This window comes from Triturus cristatus, chromosome 6, assembly GCF_964204655.1.
Source record: "Triturus cristatus chromosome 6, aTriCri1.1, whole genome shotgun sequence".
NCBI lineage: Eukaryota > Metazoa > Chordata > Amphibia > Caudata > Salamandridae > Triturus > Triturus cristatus.
This window is the reverse complement of record NC_140589.1, coordinates 868414547-868439029: the sequence shown is the minus strand read 5'-3', so window position 1 is coordinate 868439029 and position 24483 is coordinate 868414547. Positions and strand designations below refer to the sequence as shown.

Here is a 24483-nt window from a genome sequence, read left to right as displayed (position 1 = left end):
TCTTCTGTTTCTTTGTTTCTGCCACCGTTTTTGGTCATTGTCGCATTTCTATGATTTCGAATCAGTAGATCCGTCATCGGAAGAGTTTGTCCTAGAAAGGTCTGAGTTGGCCTCTTTAGGTACGGTAAACTCTGGGGTGGAATATAGGTACACCTTGATGAATGAACATTTTTTCACATCGTACTGTAGTTTTTTTTATGTTTGAATGTGTCAAATATTCTTTATATTCATTTGTTTATTTATTTTGTCTAGTCGTTTTATTTTATTAGTGATCGTTGCTCTCAATTCTCCCTCACTTGTTTGTATATCCACTAGTTAGTCTCTGAAAGTCTTTGTGCAGTTTTTATGATTAGGATGAGCCTGTCTTGTGAGTAGTGCCAGGCTGTCTGGGCACATTCTTTTCGGAAGGTGACATCTTCCAGAAAGATCCTGCTTACTTTGTTGACCAGTAGTCCTCTTGGGGCTGTATTGGCTCTAAGATGTTAAGTCACACAGTAACCAACCAATGACAGCATGACTCTTTACCAATCCCAATGTGACTCCTCAGGTCAGTAAACAAATCACAGTGTAACCTTTTCCGTGAGGGGAAAAACAAAACCAGACTTTTTTCTACTAAACACATGCAACTGATCAAAATAAATCTGGTCTTCCCAACCCTGATGGGAGAAAATTAACAGGTGAAAGAAACAAAATCTCACAATCAACAGGAACAAAGGCAGTACCTCCACAACACTTGTCGAACACAATTTGCACTAAAGCAGACTCCTGTCCAGCAACAATCCACCTCTGGCTGGTGTACTTACTCCTCTCCATCAAAGAGCTAATAACACCAACCTAAATTAGACAAACAAAACTCTGGAAAAAAACTTGTTAATTCAGAAACATCTCTATCTGTGTATACACGGCGCCTCATGTAATACACTACCTTTTTACAGACAAGTTGAACAATAAATCACCAATTGAACCCAAAATCAACATCACATATCCAAAAACTGCACATGCAGCATAACAATTCATCATTCAATACAAACCATACTCTCAATTGCACAATTCGCAATGTATCATCAGCACACCAACACTCTCAATCCCATCAATCATTCTATTTCGCTTGTACTTCAGTTCTCTTTTCTCAGGATCAGCCGCAGTACACTCAGGAGCTCAGTAAATAATCCACTGCAACAAGTTAGGAACAGGATAAAAAGAAATCCCTCATCTCGCAACCATCCTCTGCTACCAACATTTTGTGGGCATGGGAAACCCCTACATTCTTACATTTCAAAAAGAGAACTTAATAGCATGCCAATGGGTCAGTGACGCTTTTAAATCTCAATTTCATGAGGCAATGTGTCCCAAAACAATGCAACATACAACATATCAAAAATACAGTTAAGTAAGAACAGGCTCAGTAAGTGAGTTCTAGGTAAGAAAAAGAAAATGGAAAAGATTTATTATAAAACTGCAAAAGAATAAAATACAGAAACTGTAAAGGGCAGGTGCAAAAAGACCATTGGCATGAAGGTTCTCATTAATAGGACATTGCGGAACAATAAGCAAATGAGCAGCAAAGATCGGTAAGAAATCGGAGAGCATCCCTAGTAGTTTTGGAAAGTCTTCGGAATCACCCACAAATCTGAGTTTATATAAGACAATGTCCACTCTGCAGTGTTACCCTCATAGCTTTTACCTTTAACCACCACTTGTTGCCAAAATTCGTATTAGTTCACTCTAGAACTCTGCACTTTACCACTACTAACCAATGCTAAAGTGCTTGTGCTCTCTCTTTAAGTATGGTAAAATTGGCTTACACCTGATTGCTATATTTAATTTATTTACAAGTCCCTGGTAAAGTGGTATACCATATACCCCTGGCAGGTACCAGTGGGTCTGTAGCACTTATTATGCCACTCACTTAAGTAGCCCCTTAAAACATGTCCCAGGTCTGCTATTGCAGCCTTAATGCAGTTTTAAACCGTCAATTAGACTTGACAATATAACCCCCCTTGCCAAACCTAAAACTCCCCTTTTATTGCATGTCACCCCTAAATCAGACCCTAGCTAGTGCATAGGATAGAGTGCATTGTACTTAAAGGCTGGACATGTACTTTTAAGTTTTACATGTCCTGGTAGTGATAAACTCCTAAAATCCTTTTTCATTACTGTGAGGTATACCTCTTCCATAAGACCACATTGGGTTGCTTATTACAGTTAATAAATTATAACTTCCTGGGCCACATTATTGCGTGTAGTTGGCAGGAGGACTTTGTTTATTCCTCCCAGACAGCCACACAATAGTGGCATTAGGTGTGCCTGGATGGACCATCTACTGGCAGGATGGGAGGATGAAGCTGGGAACTGCCCCACTTGCACTGAATAGGCTGTGCTCTGCCTTCGCACCAAGGACTTGTCACCCCTGCAGCCAGCTTGGAACCAGGGCAGGGGAGTCAGGAAACCTCAAGCACTTCAAAGTAAACATTTTCTGGAACCTTCTACTACTTCAAAGAAGGCACCAGGTATAAAAATAGGACCTTCAGACTCACTCTGCAGTTCACTTTCTGGACCTGCAGAAGGACTCTCAGAGGATTTCCTAAAGCTATGACCTGCTGTAAACCCCACAAAATTATTTGCTGCACCTGGAAGGAATGCTTTGCTGCCTGGAGTCTGCCATGAGCCTTGCAGTTTGAGTCCTGTTTCTGCTGTTGAAACCAGGACTACCATTGTGACTCCAAAGGTTTCACTATGGTAGTCCTGGCCTTCATTATGGCTTCCCGATCTGGGCCTCAGGGATAGAAAAGGCTCCAACCATCTTGAACCCACACCACGACCCTGGGAGAGTGCCCCTCTGTAGTCAAGTGGAGGTGGTGCTAAAGGTGCCCAGGTAGCCAATATCCAAATTTTGGAACTTAGATAATTGTTGGCTAAAACCTGCTCTGAGAACTGAGAGAAGACAGGGACAAACCTTCTCTTCTGTCTACCCAGGGCTCATCGCCGTCGGCCTGACTTTGCAGCAGCTCCCTCTACATTCTTCTCTGCAGCAGCTCATCCTGCTCAGCAGTCCTTTACTAAAGGGGCATCTGGCCTTCATGAACTCTTATTAGCTACAGCCTCATCCCACTGGAGGTTTTCTACTTCCAGAAAATAGACTGAGTCAGAACGTAGAAACCTTCAACTCGACTACTTCCAATGACTCCCTGATGAGGGCACTCCCTCCTCGGACACCGTCAGCAGCCTTGCCCCGCTAAATGTTACCTTCTCAGATAATTTTTCTTAAACATTTCTCTTAAGTTCAAAGGTAAGCATCGCCCGGGCTGAGTCCAATCTTTGTATCCGATCAGCGCTTCATTGAGGTTAGTCATATTTTTTTTTACTTTGACCTGGTCTCACGTGACTAGATATCCACGGTTGGCACTCTGATCTTTTAGGCACTCATTTTTACCTTAAACTTAAAAAAATCATACCTATAGTTCTACCGATTGGATTTTTGTTGTTTTAGTGTCAAATAATGTATTAAAAATTATTCTATTTTTCTAAATGGGTGTATGATTTTACCTGTGTTGTGTTTTGACATTATCACTGTCTATGTGCTGCATAACTACTCTGCACATTGCCTCTAAGTTAAGCCTGACAGCTTTGGTGCCAAGCTATGAGAGGGTTAAGCGCAGGATAAGTTAGTAACTTTTGTGGTTCACCCTGATAGGGAATGTGTCTGTTACTTGTACAGGAGACACACCCCATTCAACCAACAACACACTTTTTCACAGAAATCATCTCATAGAACATATCTAAATCTGCAAATTCATTATGGTATGGCCAAAAGAATTACAATTTTTGCAAATAAGAGCACTGTTTTGGTAAAATTCATATTGCGTTACCATCTAAGCACTATCCCACTACATGATTAGGATCTGCTAATATCATCCAAAGATGGCAGGACAAACTAGCTGCAAAACAACAGTAAATGAATGAAGTACAGTAATTAGACAGAACATACCTTCAATGGCTGAAACATTACTGGGCCCATATTGGCAACGTTTTTTTTAGAACATCGTTAATGGAAATAAGCAAGCACGACTTCGCTTGACTGTGTGAAGTAGAAATAATAAACAGTGAACATACAAGGTGAGACATCAGTTTTAAAAAAGATGGGTTTGAGGCCTAACGCTTCTTAATTAGCATAGGTCAACAAAAGCCACTTTACCATGTCATAGCAAAATTGCTTCAAAAGCAATATCATTAGATAAGTGTATGCATGCATATTCCAGTGTAGTCCCATATTCTACACGTTGTTAATAATGTACAGTTTTATAAGTGCACAAACCCCCACTCTGATTACTCTATAATAATTTTCTTTTTAAAACTATAGTTAGTTATAATACAGCCTGCATCACTTTCTGCTTCTTGCATTTCGATTCCTCTAACAGCTTGCCATATGGGAGTTATTGCGGCTTTCTTTTAAAGTGAGTATGCTATTGTTTATTGGAGTAGTTTACTTAAAACGTCTTTACAATAAAATTATTACAGCTTAATCATCATAAAATTCACATAATATGGTTTTTCAAATCATTACAAACCAGGCATATTTAAATAATTTAGGAAGGTATGCCTGTCAGAGTTTGTATTATTAAAAATACGTTCAGCCATTGCTAAAAAATCTAATTGTACAACAAATGTCCTTTGCGCTAGTCCCTTGAAGCATAATACAGTTTCTATTTTTTCAATGTTCTAATTCCTCTAAATCAAAAGATCAGCTACAGATATTTACAAAGATTTTTTTTTATATTTCACAATTAAAGACAGCAGTAATTGAACAATGACATGGTGGACGAGTAAACTTAAATATATATAGTATATATGATAAACAGCACTGTTCAGAAAGCAATACATCAAGTGTACAAAGAAAGTATATTGTGAGATCACACAATATCTGCTTTCCTTTAAAAAATATTTTTTGGGGTTTTACAATGATATCACACAATTAATTAATTTCCACAGCAGTCAATGCAATACGTTATACATAGTTCTTTGGAGGAACAACCTAATAAAGAAATGTATTTAAAAAAAAAAAGTTATACATAGTTCATAAAATGACAATATCTGGGCAAAAATTCATCATAAAGCCTTACAATAGCCATAAATATCCAGCAGCAGGTTTACAAATGTTTCTGAGATAATAAATCCATACTACATAAAGTGCGATTGTGAGATAATATTTCCCTTAGGGCAACCATGGCCCATCCCCAGAGGAGGCTTCAACCGAGAGGCTTCCTCCATTCTCCTACTAACCTTTCAGCCAGGTAGGTAGCAATTGGTGCCCCTCTGCATGTCAGGTACTACCTCGATCGCGTCCGTGGCAAGCAATGTATGAACTTCTCTGGCGAGGATATTTTGATGGTCTGCGATGTTTGGCAAAAAACATGAGGAATGTGGGGAGGTGTAAACAATAAAAGGTAGGGTATAAACCAAAGTGGACAGCCTAAAGGTGCTCTTGGTTCAAAGTAACGCCAGCTGGGGAGACATAAACTAATTCTTGGAAACTAATAAAGCTGCTCAGAAGCAGTAGTAGGCAAGTTGGAAGAGAAGGACTGCTGCATTTGCTGGGGGATGCAATCCTTGAATCCACAAATAGGCTTAACTGGTAACTTTACAGGTTGCAAGGGCAGCCTGTAATGGCAGACCATGTCCTTTGAGCAATCTTGGAACATCTGGTATTGCAGGGAGATAACGCCCAAAGAGTGACCTATATCTATAATGTGCTTACACAGCTCCAGGGCTAAATACTGCCTTCTCACCTAAGAGGCTGGCTCCATCCAAAGGCATCTCCATCAGGAAAGTCTGAATCCAGGCATGGTGTCAAAGGAGAGGATGTAGCCTTATGGCTAGAGCGGTCGACCTCGTAGCTGGGGAAACAGGTACGAGTCTCGGCAATGATGCTCAACATCCTGTAATTCAGGGCAAATTTCCCTGTGCCTAACAAAAATCAATCAATCAATCAATCAATCAATCAATGCATTTGTAGAGCGCGCTACTCACCCGGGAGAGTCTCAAGGCACTGAAGGGAGGGGGGGGGGGTGCTGCTGTTGCTCAAATAACCAGGTCTTGAGGTGTTTCCTGAAGGTGAGATGGTCCTGGGTCAGTCGTAGGTGTGCGAGGAGGGAGTTCCATGTCTTGGCTGCCAGGTAGGAGAACGATCTTCCTCCGGTGGTGGTTCTGCGAATCCGAGGGACGGTGGCGACGGCGAGGCTGGTGGAGCGGAGCGGAGCGGAGCTGGTGGGTGGGGGTGTAGAACGAGAGGTGGTTGTTGAGGTATTCGGGGCCCATGTTGTGGAGCGCTTTGTGTGCGTGGGTGAGCAGCCTGAACGTGATCCTCTTGTTGACGGGGAGCCAGTGCAGGTTTTTCAGGTGGGTGGATATGTGGCTGTGGCGAGGGATGTCGAGGATGAGTCGTGCGGAGGCGTTCTGTATGCGCTGAAGACGTTTCTGAAGTTTGGCTGTGGTTCCTGCGTATAGGGCGTTCCCATAGTCCAGTCGGCTGGTGACGAGGGCCTGGGTGACCGTCTTTCTGGTCTCGGTGGGGATCGACGGAAGATCTTTCGGAGCATGCGCAGGGTGTTAAAACAGGAGGATGAGACTGCGTTGACTTGCTTGGTCATCGTGAGGGAGGAGTCCAGGATGTATCCCAGGTTGCGTGCGTGGTCCGTGGGTGTCGGTGCGGTGCCCAGCATCGTGGGCCACCAGGAGTCGTCCCAGGCGGATGGGGATTGTCCGAGGATGAGGACCTCCGTCTTGTCCGAGTTGAGCTTCAGACGGCTGTGCTTCATCCATTCTGCGACATCTTTCATTCCGTCCTGGAGGTTGGTTTTGGCGGTGGCTGGGTCTTTGGTGAGGAGGAGTATCAGTTGGGTGTCGTCGGCGTAGGAGATGATGTTGATGTTGTGTTTGCGTGCGATGGTGGCGAGGGGGCTCATGTAGATATTGAAGAGGGTTGGGCTGAGAGAGGAGCCTTGAGGTACGCCGCAGATGATCTTGGTGGCCGCGGAGCGGAAGGGAGGGAGGCGGACTCTCTGGGTTCTGTCGGAGAGGAACGATGTCATCCAATCCAGGGCCTTTCCTCGGATCCCAGTGTTGTAGAGGCAGGTTATTAGGGTGCGGTGGCAGACGGTATCGAAGGCAGCCGAGAGGTCCAGGAGGATGAGAGCGGCTGTCTCTCCGTTGTCCATCAGGGTCTTGATGTCATCGGTGGCAGCGATGAGGGCGGTCTCGGTGCTGTGGTTGGCTCGAAATCCAGACTGGTATGGGTCGAGCGAGTTGTTTGCTTCGAGGAATGCAGTCAGCTGTTTATTGACGGTCTTCTCGATGACTTTAGCCGGGAAGGGGAGAAGAGAGATGGGGCGGAAGTTCTTGAGGTCTTTGGGATCCACTGTGGGTTTCTTCAGAAGGGCGTTGATTTCTGCGTGTTTCCAGCTTTCAGGGAAGATGGCTGACGTGAAGGAGCTGTTTATGATGTTCCGGAGGTGGGGTGCGATGATGGTGTCGGCTTTGTTGAAAATATGATGAGGGTATGGGTCGGAGGGGGAGCCGGAGTGGATGATGTTCATGACGCGGGTGGTGTCTTCAGTGCTGATGGGGGTCCATGCGCTGAGGGTGGTGGGGGTCGTTGGTTTGGTTGCTGGAGGCGGAGTTTGGGGTCCGAAACTGTCGTGTATATCTGCGATCTTGTGGTGTAAGAATGTGGCGAGGGAGTTGCAGAGGTCTTGTGACAGTGTGATGTCGTTGTTGCTGGCGCTGGGGTTGGAGAGCTCTTTGACGATGCTGAAGAGTTTCTTGCTGTTGTGGGTGTTGTTGTCCAGCCGCTCTTTGAACGATGTCCTTTTGGTGGTGCGGATCATCTGGTGGTATTCGCGGGTGGCGCTCTTGAGGGCTGTCATGGTTTCTGATGTCCGTTTGTGGCGCCAGGCTTTTTCGAGGGTTCGGCATGATTTCTTTGCGACTTTGAGGGCATCTGTGAACCATGAGGTTTTTCTGTTGCCCGTGTTGCCTGGGGGTTTTCTCAGTGGGGCGAGGTCGTCGGCGCAGTTGGTGATCCACTGTGCGAGATTGTGTGCTGCGTCGTTGGTGTCAGGGGTGTTGATAGGTGGGTTCTGGCTTAGCGATGTGGTCAGCTGGTCTGTGGTGACTTTGCTCCAGCATCTGCAGGGGATCTGTGGCGTGTGGTGGTGGGATGTAGTCTTCTTGAAGTTGAAGTGAATGCAGCTGTGGTCGGTCCAGTGTAGTCCGGTGGAGTGGCTGAAGGAGACGTGGTTGCTGGCGGAGAAGATGGGGTTCGAGTGTGTGGCCCGCGAGGTGGGTGGGCGTGTCCACCAGTTGCTGGAGTCCGAGGTTGGCGAGGTTGTCAAGCAGGGTGGTGGTGTTGTTGTCGTTGTTTTTCTCCAGGTGGAAGTTCAGGTCCCCTAGGAGGATGTACTCTGGTGAGGCTAGGGGGTGCGGGATGATGAAGTCGGCGATGGTTTCGCTGAATTGTGTCCGTGGGCCTGGGGTCTGTAGATGAGCATTCCTCTGAGGGTGGTCTGGGGGTCGGTGTGGATCTGGAAGTGTAGGTGTTCGGCGGCAGTGAGAGTGTCTTCGGCATTGGTCGTGACGCTGATGGTGTTCCTGTAGATGATGGCGATTCCCCCTCCAGTTTTGTTGACGCGGTCTTTCCGGGTGATTTTGTAGCCGTCCGGGATGGCTATGGCGATGTCGGGGGCCGAGGAGGCGTTCATCCAGGTTTCCGTGAGGAAGGCGACGTCTGGTGCTGTTGTATCGAGGAGTTCCCAGAGTTCGATGGCGTGTTTGTGGACGGAGCGAATGTTGAGGAGGATGCACTTGAGGTGGTTGTTGTTATTGTTGCTGTGTTCGGTGGGCGGGGTGCAGGTTTGGAGGCAGGTGAATTTGCAGGCTTGGCAGGTGAAGGGTCCGTGGGTGCGCTTCGGGGTGGCTTGGTAGCAGGCAGCAGGTCGTCCGGTGTTGAGTGCGATGAGGGCGGCGGTGTCGTATCTCAGTCGGGGTTCCTGGCGACGGCAGGAACCAGGGGTACTGGCGCTGGGCGCGGTCCGGGCGCAGACGCGCGCAGACGGTCTTGCCTTAGGCGCGACTTCGGCGCGCCTGCGCGGCCTCCATATGAGGGGCAGAGGGAGGGAGGAGCAGCTGGGAGGCGGGAGCGGGGCAGCGAATGGGAGGCAGGGGGCGGGCCGCAGGGACGCAGCGGCAGGAAACGGAGTCAGGGGGCACGAAGGAAAACGGGCAACGGGGGTTGCAAAAACACAGGGGCAAAGAGCAACGACAGTAAAAATGCCAACAGGGAGAGCGGGGGTACAGAAATCAAAAAATGGAAAGGAGGCAAAGGGTGACAAAAGAGCACGACAGTAACAACGGGTACAGAAATCAAAAATGGAAAGGGAGCAGGGGCGACCAGCAGGAATACCAGCGATGCGGGCGGTGCCCGGGTGGCAGAGCAGCGAGCACCGGTCACACAGGGGGCTGCGCGGCGGTGAGGGGAGCGACCTGCCTGGGGACAGGGTCAAAGGTCGCTCTCTCTACCGCTGTGCGGCCTCCATATGAGGGGCAGAGGGAGGGAGGAGCAGCTGGGAGGCGGGAGCGGGGCGGCGAATGGGAGGCAGGGGGCGGGGCCGCAGGACGCAGCGGCGGGAAATGGAGTCAGGGGGCACGAAGGAAAGCGGGCAACGGGGGTTGCAAAAACACAATGGCAAAGAGCAACGACAGTAATAATGCCAACAGGGAGAGCGGGGGTACAGAAATCAAAAAAAGTAAAGGAGGCAAAGGGTGACAAGAGAGCACAACAGTAACAACGCAAACAGGGAGAGCGGGGGTACAGAAATCAAAAATGGAAAGGGGGCAAGGGCGACAAGCAGGAATACCAGCGATGCGGGTGGCGCCCGGGTGGCAGAGCAGCGAGCACCGGTCACACTGGGGGCTGCGCGGCGGTGAGCGACCTGCCTGGGGACAGGGTCAAAGGTCGCTCCCTTTGTGCTTTATCTGTAACAAAACTGGTGTTCATGTAAAGCGCTCTGATACCTGATATCTTTGGGTCTAGTTTGCGCTATATAAAACTCTAAAAAAAAATATATATAAGAAAACGCTGGTGCCCAAGGTGCCATGAAGGATCACTATGTGTACAGACCCATAGCTGCTTCTGAACCTAGGTCCTGAAAGTCGGTAGTGGACACATGTCCCTAGATCCGGCATCTCTCAAATATCAAATTAAAGATGTAATTTAAATTAGTGCTGCTGAGACTAATATTTGGATTTCATACTGTTCTAAAATTCAGTAAAAGCCTTTACATATATAATTTCCTATCAAAATAGATTGATCAGTGTACAGTTATGTGATATAAAAGTCAATAGGCAAAAATAAGAAATTATTTTAGATTGCAGTTCATGTAATGATACTGTGGGCCAGATGTAGGTAAAGTCAATTTTGCGAGTCCTTAATAGCAATTTTTGCCGAATCGCTATTAAGGACTCGCAAAATGGAATGTATGTAGGAATCGCAAAAATAATTGCGATTCCTTAATATTCCTTAATTGCGTATCGCAAATTGAGACTCGCAATCAAGGAATACCTTCCCATTCATTCCTATAGGCCAAGAGGCCCATAGGAATGAATGAGATTTGCGCACGCAATTTGCGAGTAACCAAGAGGAACTCTCAAATTGCGTGCGCAATTTCAAGGGTTCCAAAAGGACACCCTGTTGCACCGCTGAAATGTGCATGTGTGCACATGTGGCGCACATACATGCCCTAAGGGCATGTATGTGTGCCACATGGCACTTTGAAAAAAGCAAAAAAGTGCTTTTTTAAAGGAAATCGCAAAATACCACCAACTTGAAGTTGGTGGTAATTTGCGATTCCTTAAGGCAATATCGCAATTTGCGATGCCTACTAGTATAGCATTTAGGGAATCGCAAATTGTGATTCTCTAAATGCTTGCTCAAAATAAGGAATCGCAATTTTTGCGATTCCTTATGTTGCGAGTGGGTATTTGCCTACCTACATTGCACACAGCCAAATTGCGATCGCAAACGCTGAAATTCTGTGAATTTCATCGTTTGCGATCTTAATTTGGCTTCCTACATCTGGCCCCATGTGTCTTAATTGACGGATGGATGGCTGGATGGCTGCATGGCAGAGGGCCTAGTTACTGCTTGCTGGATGTCTTCTGATGTCCGATGGGTGGTACGTTAAATTGACACAGGAGCCATGGGATCAATGAAGCGGAGTAGATAAGATTACATAAACTATAATATTAGTGTACATAAATAGTTATATTAAACATTCTGTCCAATTTATGGCATAAAGAAATCTATAAAATCTTCTGGTTCAAAATTAGTGGGATGAAGTTGTTATTAGTGGACATAAACTGACAAACCATGAGATAATTAAAATAATATGGATGAAAAAATGATCAAATGTAAGCAATCTGGACATGGGCAGTAAGAAGGTGATAAAGCAATACGTACACATATACCAATACAAGTGAAAAAGGAAAGGATTAATTTTATAACATTAGAAAATCAAGATTAGCCATAATCTTACACTTCTAATTTCATATTTAATACATGCAAGTGAATGGACCCAAGCCAGTGTTTACAAAAACTAAATACAAATCCAGACACTTATGGATAGAGGAATATGGTTATACATATTCCAAATGATGTTAAAGACTTACAAGTCTCTGCCATTCGGCTATTATCTGTAGCCAATCCACGCCTTAGCTCACTGGTTGGTGCACAAGAGGAGGCAGTGGCAGACAACACAGGACCTTCAAAATGTACTGTGATTTGAATGATCAAATCATAAGATTAGGAAAGTATCCTAGAAATACGCATTGCCTACCTGTGTGTGAAGAAGGGATGCGTTTAGATGCATATACCGATTATCGCTCTACAGCTGTAGATGGCATACCTCTTCCTTCAGATGCTACCAATGCACTTGAAAAGGGGGATATTTAAAAATGCATAAAGATTACTCTTATAATTACCTTAAAAATGTGGTGGGAACAAAAGCGTGAATGAAGTGTGAGACATGTGCCTATATGCGAGGGGAGCAATGGTGGTAAAGTGTGAACTACAAATTTAACAATACAGTAGAGGGGTACTGTTTCTTACTTGGCCTCAAGTGGGATTCCCCTGAAAGGATAAGCCAAATAGCGGTTCACAGTGCACTGTGGAGAGAATGCATTTATCGACGTGGATGAGACAGACAAGATCCTGGTCTGCTGCCAGGTAGAGCTTTTGCCACCTATATCCTGTAGAACGTCTCCTTTATCTGCCTTCTCTCATCTTGCCATTTGTTTAAAGTCCCCACAGTGCTTACCTATCACCAATGCATTGGCCGAGTCTACCAACTCCTGCCACATAGCCCCTTTTCTGCAACAAAGTCCCTTTTCTGCTGCACTAAAGGTGTATGAAAGCTTACCATGTAGTTCTCGATTATGATCTACAACAGAGGGAAGTACACTTCACTGAAGCTGGTCTTCCTCTTGAGTGGGCCTGCCCATATCCTGGAGGTTGTAGAAAGTCCCTGGCCAGTGCTTAATTTGAGCCAATGGTTTCCGGTGCTCAGCACCTGCACTTGATTGTCAACACCAGCACAAGGCAGTGCTGTTTATATAATTAAGAGAGAGAAGAACAGTTGTTTATTAATTCAATATACATTAAAAATTACTAATATCTACCGCCAAAGCCATTCTTATAGGGGCCAGGACTAGTCAGAAATACCATACTTGCAGTAGTGTGATGGTTAGTAGTTATGTTGTTACTGTAATTGGCAGTAATTCGCAGGGGTAATGGGTGGTGCAAACGGAAGTGGCCTCCTGACGAGGGCCCTGACCGTTATAATTTTACAAATTAAGCATGGTCACTGGCAGTGAGCAAAATTACAGTCTAAGACGAACAGGGGAGAGCTAGTGTCTAGGTTGCATTTATGTGTTTGGTGGATGAATGTGAATCCTGTGTGAGAATGAGGTCAGGAGAATGCTTCCCCAGTTTTTCATTTGGGGCTTTCCATAGCAGAGGTGGAGCGCTCCATCTATAGGCATGGATCTGAAATCCAGCTGTAAAGTTGCTAGTAGTAACTTTATGGTTGTAATTTCAGTAAAAAGTCTCTACTCAGCAGTGTAAGCAGGTGGAGAGTTATAAATCCTACTACTAAGGAGAGATTTCCACCCATATTTGTGAATAGCATTGGTCCGCAATTTCTGCCTGCAAGTAGACATAAATCTATGTGTGTGGACATCTCAGCATTAAGTGTACCTTTGTGAATAGGGTGCTTAGTGTCCCCACTGTCAATCTCTGTAGCTCAGCATCTTACTGCATGTCCTTTGCTCACTATCTAGCAGCAACTTTTATAATCTCTGTGAGCATTTCTATGTGCTCCATTCCAATTACCTCCAACAGGCTTCCATCACAGAATATTCCATTGCACCAGAATTTCAGTTAGAGTCCCATGCACTTCAAATGACTTCTTTAATTATTCCTTTATGCTCTTCTGTTTCATGCATATTCCAAGGGAGTTTCCAGTCAAAATAAAATTTCATGCAAAGACAAAGACAGCACCTGGATTAAAGTGTATACAGGGTGCTAGCACTTTTGGGACCACTGCCTGCTCTTAAAAAAATAATATTGTTTTCATCCTCAAATGGGAAGTGGTCCCTTGGGGACCCTTTCCCTTTTGTGAATGGCTTACCACCAACTTCAACTTGGTGGTAAAACGCAAATGTTTTGCGACATACCAATGAGAATCGGTATGCCCCGTCCAAATATTCATTCGCAAATTGCGATTTGGTAACAGGTTACCGAAATGCAATTTGGGCTTTGTACATTTGAAAATGCCAATTTGCATTCGCAAATAGTTTGCAAACGCAAAATAGCTTTGTAGATCTGGCCTAAATGCCTAAACAGAGAGGTAAGGATACCATCAGGGAATATCCGGCCACAAAGTTCAAACAATTTGTAACTTTGTGTAAGTGATTTCGGAAGGACTGGAATGTTTATTCCCCATACCTCTGGCACCCTTAAAGCGTACTGATGTTATTCAGGGACAGTCTCTCCACTTAGCATGCTAGTGTGGAAGGTGTTCGTGGAAAGGTTAAGGAATATGCTACTTACCAGTATGCATCTGTTCTTGGCATGTAGAGCTGCAGAGCCACACACTTAGGATAAGATCACCATCTGGTGTTGGGCTTGGATGATTGCAGGTGTTGTTGTCTTCGGAAGAAGCCTTTTGTCACGAGACAGGTGACTCCTCCTCTGGACAACAGTGCGCATGGGCATCCACTCCATCCTCAGATTGTTTTTCGCCATGATGGGAAATGGAGTGTATAAGAAATAAAGAGAAAGGATGTCCATGTGTAGTGTCTAATTAAGACAATGCTGTAACAGATACAGGTACCGGGGAGGCGGGTGGGCGTGTGTGGCTCTGCAGCTCTACATGCCAAGAACAGATGCATACTGGTAAGTAGCATATTCCGTTCGAGGCATATGAGCTGCAGATAACACACTTAGGATAGACTATATAGCAGTGTCTCCCCTAGCGGTGGTCACCTGTATCCGTTGCAGCAGTTTGGAATAGAGTTTTTAGGACAGCTTGGCCTACTGAAGCTTGTTGTTTGGATTGCACATCAACACAGTAATGCTTAGTGAAGGTGGGTGTAGTAGACCATGTGGCTGCTTTGCAAATATCTTCTATGGGGATGTTCCCTAAGAATGCCATAGAAGCCCCTATTTTACGCGTGGAGTGCGCCCTAGGGGGAACTGTAAGAGTACGTTTAGCTTTTTGGTAACATATTTGGATACATTTAACTATCCACCTGGCTATACCTGATTTGGAAATAGGGTTGCCTTTATGTGGTGGAGCGAAAGCAACAAACAGTTGCTTGGTTTTTCGAAAAGGTTTGGTTCTATCGATGTAATAAAGCAAGGCTCTTTTAACATCTAAGGTATGAAGTGCCCTCTCAGCTACTGAGTCTGGATTAGGGAAGAAGACTGGCAGTTCGACTGACTGGTTTAGATGGAAAGGGGAGATGACTTTAGGGAGGAATTTTGGGTTTGTCCTAAGAACCACTTTGTTACGATGTAGTTGTAGGAAGGGTTCTTCAAGAGTTAAGGCTTGTATTTCACTTACTCTTCGCAGGGATCTGATTGCGACAAGGAAAGCCACTTTCCATGTTAGAAACTGCAGTTCGCATTTGTGCATTGGTTCAAATGGGGGACCCATGAGTCTTGTTAGAACAATATTAAGGTTCCACACTGGGGAAGGTGGTAATCTTGGAGGAATAATTATTTTAAGACCTTCCATAAATGCTTTTATGGCTGGTACCTTAAAGAGGGACAGGTGTTGTCTATTTTGCAAGTAGGCTGCTAATGCCGCTAGGTGTAGACGTATAGAGGAATACGCTAAATTGCATCTTTGCAAGTGTAGTAAATAGCAAATGATGTTTTGGATGGAAGCATCCAGTGGACGTATGTCATTGTTAGTGCAGTAAATGGCAAATCTTTTCCATTTTGCCGCATAACACGCCCTAGTAGTAGGTCTTCTGGCTTCTTTTATGATATTCATACAGTCTGGAGGAAGGTTGAGGTACCCGAACTCTAAGACTTCAGGAGTCAGATTGCCAAGTTCAGTGTTTGAGGATCTGGGTGTTTGATTTCTCCATGGTTCTGGGTTAATAGAGCCGGGGAGAGACGCAATTTTTGATGTGGAACTAGAGATAGTTCCAGAAGTGTGGTGAACCAGGGTTGACGTGCCCAAGTGGGAGCTACTTGGATGAGGGTTAGCAACTGTTGTTTCAGTTTGCGTACCACAAATGGAATGAGTGGGAGAGGCGGAAAAGCGTACGCAAATCTGCCTGACCAGTTCATCCATATTGCATTGCCCTTTGACTGTGGGTGTGGAAACCTGGCGGCATTTTGCGTTTTCTTGTGTGGCGAACAGGTCTATGTCTGGTTGTCCCCACTTTTGGAAGAATGGGAGTAGGACTTTGGGGTATTCTCATTCGTGTATTTGCTGTGTGTGGCGACTTAGGAGGTCGGCCACCTGGTTCTGAACCCCTGGGAGGTGTTCTGCTAGCGAAAGCGAACAAGCGAGCGTAAAGCTAAATGCTATTTAAAAAGTCGCGAACCAGCAATGCAACCAAGAGTAATTAATTAACCAGAAGTGTAGCAGAGTATAATTTACCTGTAACGAATAGGAGTTCAAACGGCATGATAACCGGCAGTAATGAGTAGAAAAAGACGCGCTCTTCTTTTAAACCCGTCAGTCGTATTGGACCGAAATCGGCGAGTCACGTGGTCTGAGAGAAGACCAATGGGCAACAGGCTGCCAAAATAAAGGTAGCCTTAACAAGATAATTAATTACTCTTGGTTGCATTGCTGGTTCGCGACTTTTTAAATAGCATTTAGCTTTACGCTCGCTTGTTCGCTTTCCAATATTTACCTTGGGTTCTCTTTTTTTCATACATTTGAGAATATTTATTCTTTCGCTGTTTTTTAATGTTTAGCGAACATATCTTTTAGCAAAAACTCTCTGTGCCCTTAATGGTTTTTGCTCTTAACTTATGACATTTTTCATGTTGCTTATCAAGCATTATGGTCGTTTTGTTATGCCCGTCATTTCTAGAAATGAATGCGCCAGTCAGGAAATGATTACTACTGTCAATGACTATCTTTATTATTACTTTTAGAACTGGGTCCATGACAGCCTTTCATATATGAAGTACACGCTATGCCTTGTTATGCTTCTCGCTTACCACGTCTTTTCTAAACAACATGACAGTTAGGCTATTAGAATTACTTTTTATTGCAGATACATCACCAGCATGCCACGCTTGGGAGTGTCCTAGTGACGAATCTATGATATTGCTTTTAGCAGATTAGGCTTCCTATTAAGCACATATATATATTTTTATGATTACATTCAATATGTTTGGAATGTTCTCCCTTTTCCTTCTCTTTTTCTTCTGTCTTTCTGCTTTAGATACTCTTCTTCACTCAATATAAGCGAGTCTTTCCGAGTATTTCGACTGGACTTTTCCAGACTGAAAGTGCATTGTATTCACTAGGGACCTAGGATTCAATAGGTGAGAACATGGGTCCCTTGAGAGTGACCCTATGTCTTCTTTTAAAACTACTTTTTACCTTTTGTAGTTTCTTACGTTTCTTTTGTTTCTTGGTTTTAGATATTTGGCCTCACCTTATTATGGTGATTTGCTTAGTCCGCTTATACAACTCGATTGGGATTTGTCCATTTTGAAACAGCGTGTACTCTTGCATTTCTTATTCGATACCAACTTTGGATTTAAAATCTTCATTGAGGTGAGAACCCTTTGAAAGAACTTAGCGTATTTTTGGTGAATTCAAGTGTTATCCCCCCCCCCCCCCTTTTACAATCACTGGTGATATGCCGGTTGGAATATAACCATCACCCTCAAAATACTTTTTGTTGTCTAGGTTTTGTCCCACATGGTATTCAGAGTATGGGATATTATCTAATTTTGTTTGATTGGTCACATCACTCACAGATGAGCGCTTATCCATTTTTCGCATTAATATTCCATGTTTTCGTTTTTATGTTAACATGGTTGTAATTGATTTGAATTATTTTGTATTCGTCAGTTATTACATGTTTGTCTTAAAATAATTATCCTTTATATTATTGTCCTTTATGTTCTGTTACATACGTTATACATACTATTTCACTCTTCAGGTATGAAACATAAAACTGTTTTTTGTGCTCTTTTGTTGTTGGGTCATCTATATGTAGGATATTTATGTTTTGTGGTAATTTTTATTTTTGTGTTGTCAAAATGTTATGTGATATTTATGTCGTTTTTTATTTATAACATTGCAGCCCTGACGAAGTTCCCACTGGCAATGTAATGGGAACGAAACGCGTTGGCTGTGTGCCAGTTTTTGAACCAAATTGTTGAATAAAAGGACTTTTACAAGGAATAAGCGATTTACTTTACCTCATTGACTCCGAAACGAGTGCACCTTCCAACTTCTCTATCTTTGGCTTCTATATAACACCCTTGGACGGCGGGTGTGGGAAGAGTTTGCACCACTATAGAAATTATAACTTTACATGGACTGGAAGTGCTTGACCTTGGTTTGCCGTTTGTTCTTTCCTGTTTAAGATTTTGTATGTTGGCTATCCTGGCTGTGTTGGGATAAGCTATGGCCTTGGATGTATCTATGGTGGCTCCCAGGTATTGATGTACGTGGGAGGGTTGCAGTTGAGATTTGGGATAGTTGATGGTAAATCCCAAGTTGTGTAGGGTTTGAATAGTGCGGTGAGTGTGGAGAACGCATTTGTCGAGAGTATTGGCTTTTATGAGTCAATCGTCCAGATAGGGGAAGACATGGATTTGTTGTCTCCTGAGATATGCTGCCACAACTGCCAAGCATTTGGTGAATACCCTGGGTGCGGTTGTTACTCCAAATGGGAGAACTGTAAACTGATAGTGCTGACCGTCTACCACAAATCGTAGATACTTCCTGTGCGCGGGATGCATAGGGATGTGAAAATATGCGTCCTTGAGGTCTAATGTGGCAAGGAAGTCGCCTTGTTGAAGTAATGGAAGGACTTGCTGGAGAGTGATCATGTGGAAGTGATCAGATTGTATATACTTAGGCTTTCCTGTTTCAAGTTTCTATTTTTGGTAAATTCTGGTGGTGTTTTTTCAGTGTTTTCCAGTGATTTCAATACCTCAAAAAAACAGTGCTTTTCAGTGGTTACTCATTTTCGCGCCATGAAAAACAACTGAGACAGTGTTTTACCGGTGTTTATGGAACGCTTTGCTGTTATTATTGCTTGCTTTCTTCATCAGGCCCCAGCCATGGTAAGGACCACACTGTATGACATTTAAAGTGGATAAGAGGGCGATCATGATGTGTGCTGAAGAGATGAATGCCAGAATGTCACCATCTGACCAGACCAAGCAGTGTATATAGGTACAAACTACAGAGAATCGTTTGTGGCAGCCAGCAACGTCTCACAGTGTGGATCATTTTTCATAATTTACCCTACAATATCACTGGGAGCTTCAGACGACATAGTATCATCTGTCTTGGATTTGAAACCAAGGCTCCAACGTCCTGGCCACATAAAACGTGTGTTCCTCTTTAATCGCCTCATAAATAAATTATACAGACATTCAAAAATGTTGTTTTACGTAGCACAATTCACGTCGTGTTTTTCAAACATTTTTAGCTGCAGGAGTCCCGTGACAACTCTGCTTTTGCCTGAGCTACCGTCGAGTATTCCCTCGCTCGCCTAAGGTCGAACGTGGGGATGATAAAAGTGCGTTATGCACAAGGACCCAGGTCACCAAAAGTGCTGTGCTCCAGGCCTGGGCCTTTTTTCTGCGTTCTGGTTCGTTAGTTCCACGGACGTGAACGAGGACTACACGTCCCAGAATGCATTAGGTTGCTGAACTACATCCAAGCGAGGAGAGCAATGTCCCCGGTGCCATGGGTACATCGGGTAACCTTACACTAATGTACTCTTTGCAGACTTTGCTTCCTGCGTGTAGCCTGTACCAAAATGTCATATATTTGTCTGTCGTGCTGCATATCAATAAACAGTAAAACATCCCCCTTTCCTCCCCCCTCCCACTGAAGCATCCCAATCATGGCAGTCATAACAATCCCATCCCCCTGTTTGTTTTGTGTCAGTCTTCCCCCATGTTCGCAATTTTCCACGTCCTGGAGCAGCAGTGGCAGAAGTCACTGGCGGGTATCCTCCCGTGCCAAGGTTCACCTGCCCAGGTGTTCATTCCTGCCCTTAAATTACTCCTTTGCATAGAGTAGTGCCTTCTCAATTTCAAGGAAGCAGTGATTTATAGTTCCATGACCTTTTAATCGTGACAGTGAAGCTTAAACTGGTCAGGGATTCACTGCACAGTCCGCTTGCACACTAAACTGTGTCCTGTTTATGCCTTCTGGGCAAAATGCGGCGTTCCTGCTAAAGGGCCCAGATCCAGCACCTACTGAGCTTTACTGTGGAAGGATAGTGTAGGTGCAGTGGGAGGATGAATAGAGGCCTCACAACCTCCACAACGACAAATTTGAGGTTAGTTAAACAGCAGTATGCTCAGCAGTGTCCATACTGCTTTGCCTCATCATCAGTGTGCCTTAAATATACTTTAATCCTGCTTGCAGTAATCTCTTGGCTGGGCTAATACAGTTGCTTTCTCTGTTACATCCGATCTGTAGAGACGCGTGTTGCACGCTCCTGTGCCAGTTCACAGCTCACTCAGTAGCAGTCTGTGGTTTCTTCAGCGTGCCTCACGATCATACATGCCAACATTTCAGAAAAGCAAAGCGGGAGATTTAAAATAAAATTAAAAAAAAAATCGGGAGAATGGGGCCTTCAATCGGGTTTCTGTCATGTATGGACTTTGGAAGTGTGCTGCTGCAGGATCGGACATTAGAAAGCAAATTCACGTGTTTTTTTAATCACCTTTCAGAAGCATGGAGCGCAATGGCAGGCAGAGAAAGAGGGGGATGCAAGAGTTTGCACTGGCAGGCTGCGGTCACCCCCCCCCCTCTCAGCCCGGCCTGAAACAGCTTCGGGCACACACACAGCCGCCGCCCACCCCCCCCCCCAGTAGTTCACAGACCATTCACTTGTTAATGAGGCTTTGTTGGTTCTTCACCTCTTCTAGACCTCCTGCATTGCCATTCTGACTATTGCTGGAAGAATTAGCAGTTACACAATACCAAGTCCTGTCTGCTGAAACCCCGAGGAATCGGGTTTTTGCTTGCAGGAATCGGGAGGCGGGAGACTAGCCATGAAATCGGTAGTCTCCCGCCTGAATAGGGAGTGTTGGCATATCTGCTCACGATATCCCGCTTTCCCAGAGCTTCGCTCTGATTAGGGCGGTCCAACAATAATACGGTTTTCTCGCACTGCCGCGGCCTCAGTGCCTGCAGTTATCTGCCGTCTCCCGGAGTGTTCTTTCTCCATGCATGTTTCCTGCTGCTACTCCTGAACCTCAGCATACACAGCTCTGCCAGTGCACCTTGATCCTGCCTTACTAGCCCCCCTGCTAATCTTGCACTGAGACTGTCCTACTCTTCTGCCATTGTACCACAGACCTGTCCTGCAGCAGAGACCTGCCCACAGCTCGGCATGTGAACATCAATCCAGTCTTACAGCACTGCCTCTTATTCTTGGACTAATACACACAGCTCTGACGGTGCACCTCAATCGTGGCCTGCCTTATACCAAGCTGACTTGGATTACAAACCTCCAACATCCTGGCCAGTGCGCTTCAGTCTCGACCCTGAGAGCTCCGAGGATACCCTGCACCCTGTCCTGCAGAGCTATTTATCTTAGAACTGATAGGGGATGTCGGTCTTCAACTATAGGCCTTCTGGTATTGCAGCAATAACTCCCACACTCAGCCCTGTGAGAGCGCCTCAAGGCTAACCTGCAGCACCATCTGCAATCCCAACATTTGCATCCTCTCGCCCGGCTTTGCGGCCGGCTCTGGGTTCTAGTGCAGTGATGTCACAACAATGATCTGAATCTGAAGCATGAGGTCCATACACCAAAGCAAAACTAGAAAAGGAGAAAGGGCTACTTCAGCCACGAACTGCACTTGTGATTGGCTAGTTTTTATTGTGTGTGCGCCACAGTCTGTTGTTTTTGGATTATCCATTGTGGCTTCTTGGTGTCAGAAAGGTGGCAGTGGACTGGCTCAGGGTGACCCCATGTAGAGACGCTGATAGTGAGCCGGTTCACATTTAAACGCCTGTAAGGTTATAAATACTACATTCCTTTGTGTTCTTTCTCCTCCTTGCGAGCGGGCGCTTATGTTCGCAGATCCGCTCTGTTTAGTGCAGAGTTGAAGGACTTGCGCTTGTATCAGTGAGTCATATTGCCGCCATCACGCCGGAAAGTCTGTGGCCGATCCGCCAGCTGTTGTATCCTGCCCGAAAGCCATTAGGTGCCTCCGTAGAAGATAGTAGTTGACACTGCAGGGCTAACTAGGGCAAACCGGCATTCCCAAAGCGGGGATCTCGATATGTACTGCTTTGGCTCCCTCAAGTGGCCAAAAGGTGCAAATGGCCAAGTGGTAAATCCAATTTGGAAAATTCAGCGATACTCGGTTTTAACTGGGTCAGCTGATTTGCAATCGGTAGGGTAATCTCAGTCAGAGTCGGTTTTAACCGAAATCCGGACAGCCTATATATACTGGTTTAGTAGTCTGAGGTCTAGTATGGGTCTTAAGGTCTTGTCCTTTTTGGGAATGAGGAAGTATAGAGAATATACTCCTGTGCCCTGATGTTGGAGTGGAACTGGTTCTATTGCGTGTTTTTGAAGCAAAGACCGAATTTCCTGTTTGAGGAGCGTGAGGTGGTGAGACGACATGGGACGGTGTTTGGGTGGTATGTTTGGGGGGGTGTTTATGAGTTCGAGGCAGTAGCCAGACTGGATCATTTGTCTTACCCACCTGTCTGTTGTGATGGAATTCCAGACAGGTAGGAACTGTTGGAGTCTTCCCCCGACCGGAGTGGAATGGTCTGGGGGGAGTGGGGGCAAGTCACTGTTTAGTGGCTGGAGAGGTGTGGGTGTTGGTGTTGCCCCGCCCTCGGCCCTTGGTATTGTTTCCCCTGTAACCTCCTCTAAAATATCCTCTGTTAGGGGATGTTTGTCCCGATGTTTTGAAGGTGGAAGAGGTGTCTGTTCCCACATTTTTGGAGGCTCCCCTATAAAAGCAGCGTCGAAAGGAGCCTCTGGGTTGAGGAGACTGTAATGCTCCCATTGATTTGGCAGTCTCATTATCCTTCTTCATCTTTTCTAATGCAGTGTCTACTGCGGGTCCAAATAGTTGCTCCTGATTAAAGGGTTGAGCAAGAATGGTTGTTTGTACTTCCGGCTTAAAGCCGGAAATACGGAGCCATGCGTGGCGTCTAAGTAATACGCTTGTGTTGACTGCCCTAGAGGCGGTGTCCGCTGCGTCTAATGCACATTTGATTGAGGCATTTGATATTAATTTGCCCTCTTGGATGAGGTCATTGGCCTGGGATTTGTATTGATCAGGCAAGTGTTGCAAAAGGTCCTCTAGCTGATCATAATGAGCCCTATCATATCGAGCCAATAGGGTTTGTGTATTGGCAATACGCCAGTGGTTAGCAGCTTGTGCGGCAACCCTTTTGCCGGAAGCCTCCAAGAGCTTAGACTCTTTGTCTGGGGGCGGTGTGTCTCCAGTTGTTTGGGAGTTCGCCCGCTTTCTGGCATTTGACACGACTAAAGAGTCTAAGGGGAGTTGCGTTTTGATGTGCGCGGGATCCTGTGGGGCCGGTCTATATTTTTTTTCTATCCCGGGGTTAAGAACCCTGGCCCTAACAGGGTCTTTAAAAACCTCAGTAGTGTGCTTTATCACTCCTTTAATCATGGGCAGAATGTGAACGGTTTTTTGCGACTGCTCAAAGGTGTCGAGGAGAAAGTCTTCTTCAGGTGTGTCTGTGTGCATGGTGACGCCATGGAACAGTGCCGCCCTGTTTATGAGCTGACCAAACCCTAAATGGTCATCCGGAGGGGAGGGTTTGGAGGGGTATGGAGTGGGATCAGGCATGTCAGGCATAGGGTAAGCCCAGTCATCTATGGGTGCCGTGTCCGGGAGTGTAAAGAGATCATTAGGATCAGTAGGATCATTAAGGAAATCCGGGTCTCCCCCTCCCCCTAAATCATAATCATCCTGTGGAGGTGGTGTATGAGAAGGAGATGGTAGAGGAGAAGGAGGTGGGGGTGGGGGGGGATGGGATGGGAGGTAAGATAGGAGAGGAAGGACGTATGGGTGAAGTGGCACAGTCCTTCTTTAGAGGAGCTGGAGGAGTTGTTGTGTCCAGCTTCCTTTTCTTGTATGGCACAGCTGTGACATGTCCGGTTTTAGGATTGATGTAAATTCGTTTTTGCGTAGAATCTGGGCGAAAAAGTTCCTCAGTGTCCGAAGGTGGCTTTGGCCCCGACTTTTTGGGTTCCGATCTGGATTCTGGGAGATCGGCAGAGTCTTTGTGGACTTTTTTCGGCACTGAGGATGGTTTTGGTGCCGAAGAACTTTTCGGTGCCGGCGGAGATTTCGGTGCCGAAGAACCTTTCGGTGCAGACGAACCTTTCGGTGCCAGTGGAGACTTCGGTGCCGAAGAACGTCTCGGTGCCGATGGAGATTTCGGCCTCGGAGCCTGCTTCGGTGCCGAAGGTATTGTAGGCACAATAATATGAGGTTTGCTCGAGCCCGAGCCACCTGCAGGCTTATTTTTCTTCGGAGCCGGGCCCGAGGGCGGGGCTTCTGAAGATGATTTTCGGTCGCGACTGGGCCCAGCTGGCAGAGTCTTGACCAATGTCTTTTTTGGTGGGGTTGGGGTAGGGGAGCTGGTACTCACACGCTGCCCCGGAATGATGAGGTCATCAGAATCGTCG

At 45.6% G+C, this 24483-nt stretch overlaps 1 protein-coding gene across 1 annotated transcript; it reads right to left on the bottom strand.

Moving 5' to 3' along the window:
* Positions 1-1386: 1386 nt before the first annotated feature.
* Positions 1387-23458, bottom strand: LOC146817984 (uncharacterized). Its single transcript, XM_085609728.1, has 2 exons — positions 22754-23458; positions 1387-1416 (listed from the first exon to the last, which is right to left on the bottom strand). Exons 1-2 carry the CDS (start codon positions 23456-23458, stop codon positions 1387-1389), a joined length of 735 nt encoding a protein of 244 aa, XP_085465854.1.
* Positions 23459-24483: the final 1025 nt, after the last annotated feature.

What these genes read in the sequence shown, in the direction of transcription:
- LOC146817984 (XM_085609728.1), bottom strand. Translation starts at nt 23,458, where the DNA reads ATGATTAAAGGAGTGATAAAGCACACTACTGAGGTTTTTAAAGACCCT. An exon ending in ATAGGGGAGCCTCCAAAAAT is followed by an intron (nt 1,417 to 22,753) that starts GTGGGAACAGAC and finishes TTTCTTACCTAG; the next exon opens with AACTCACTTACTGAGCCTGT.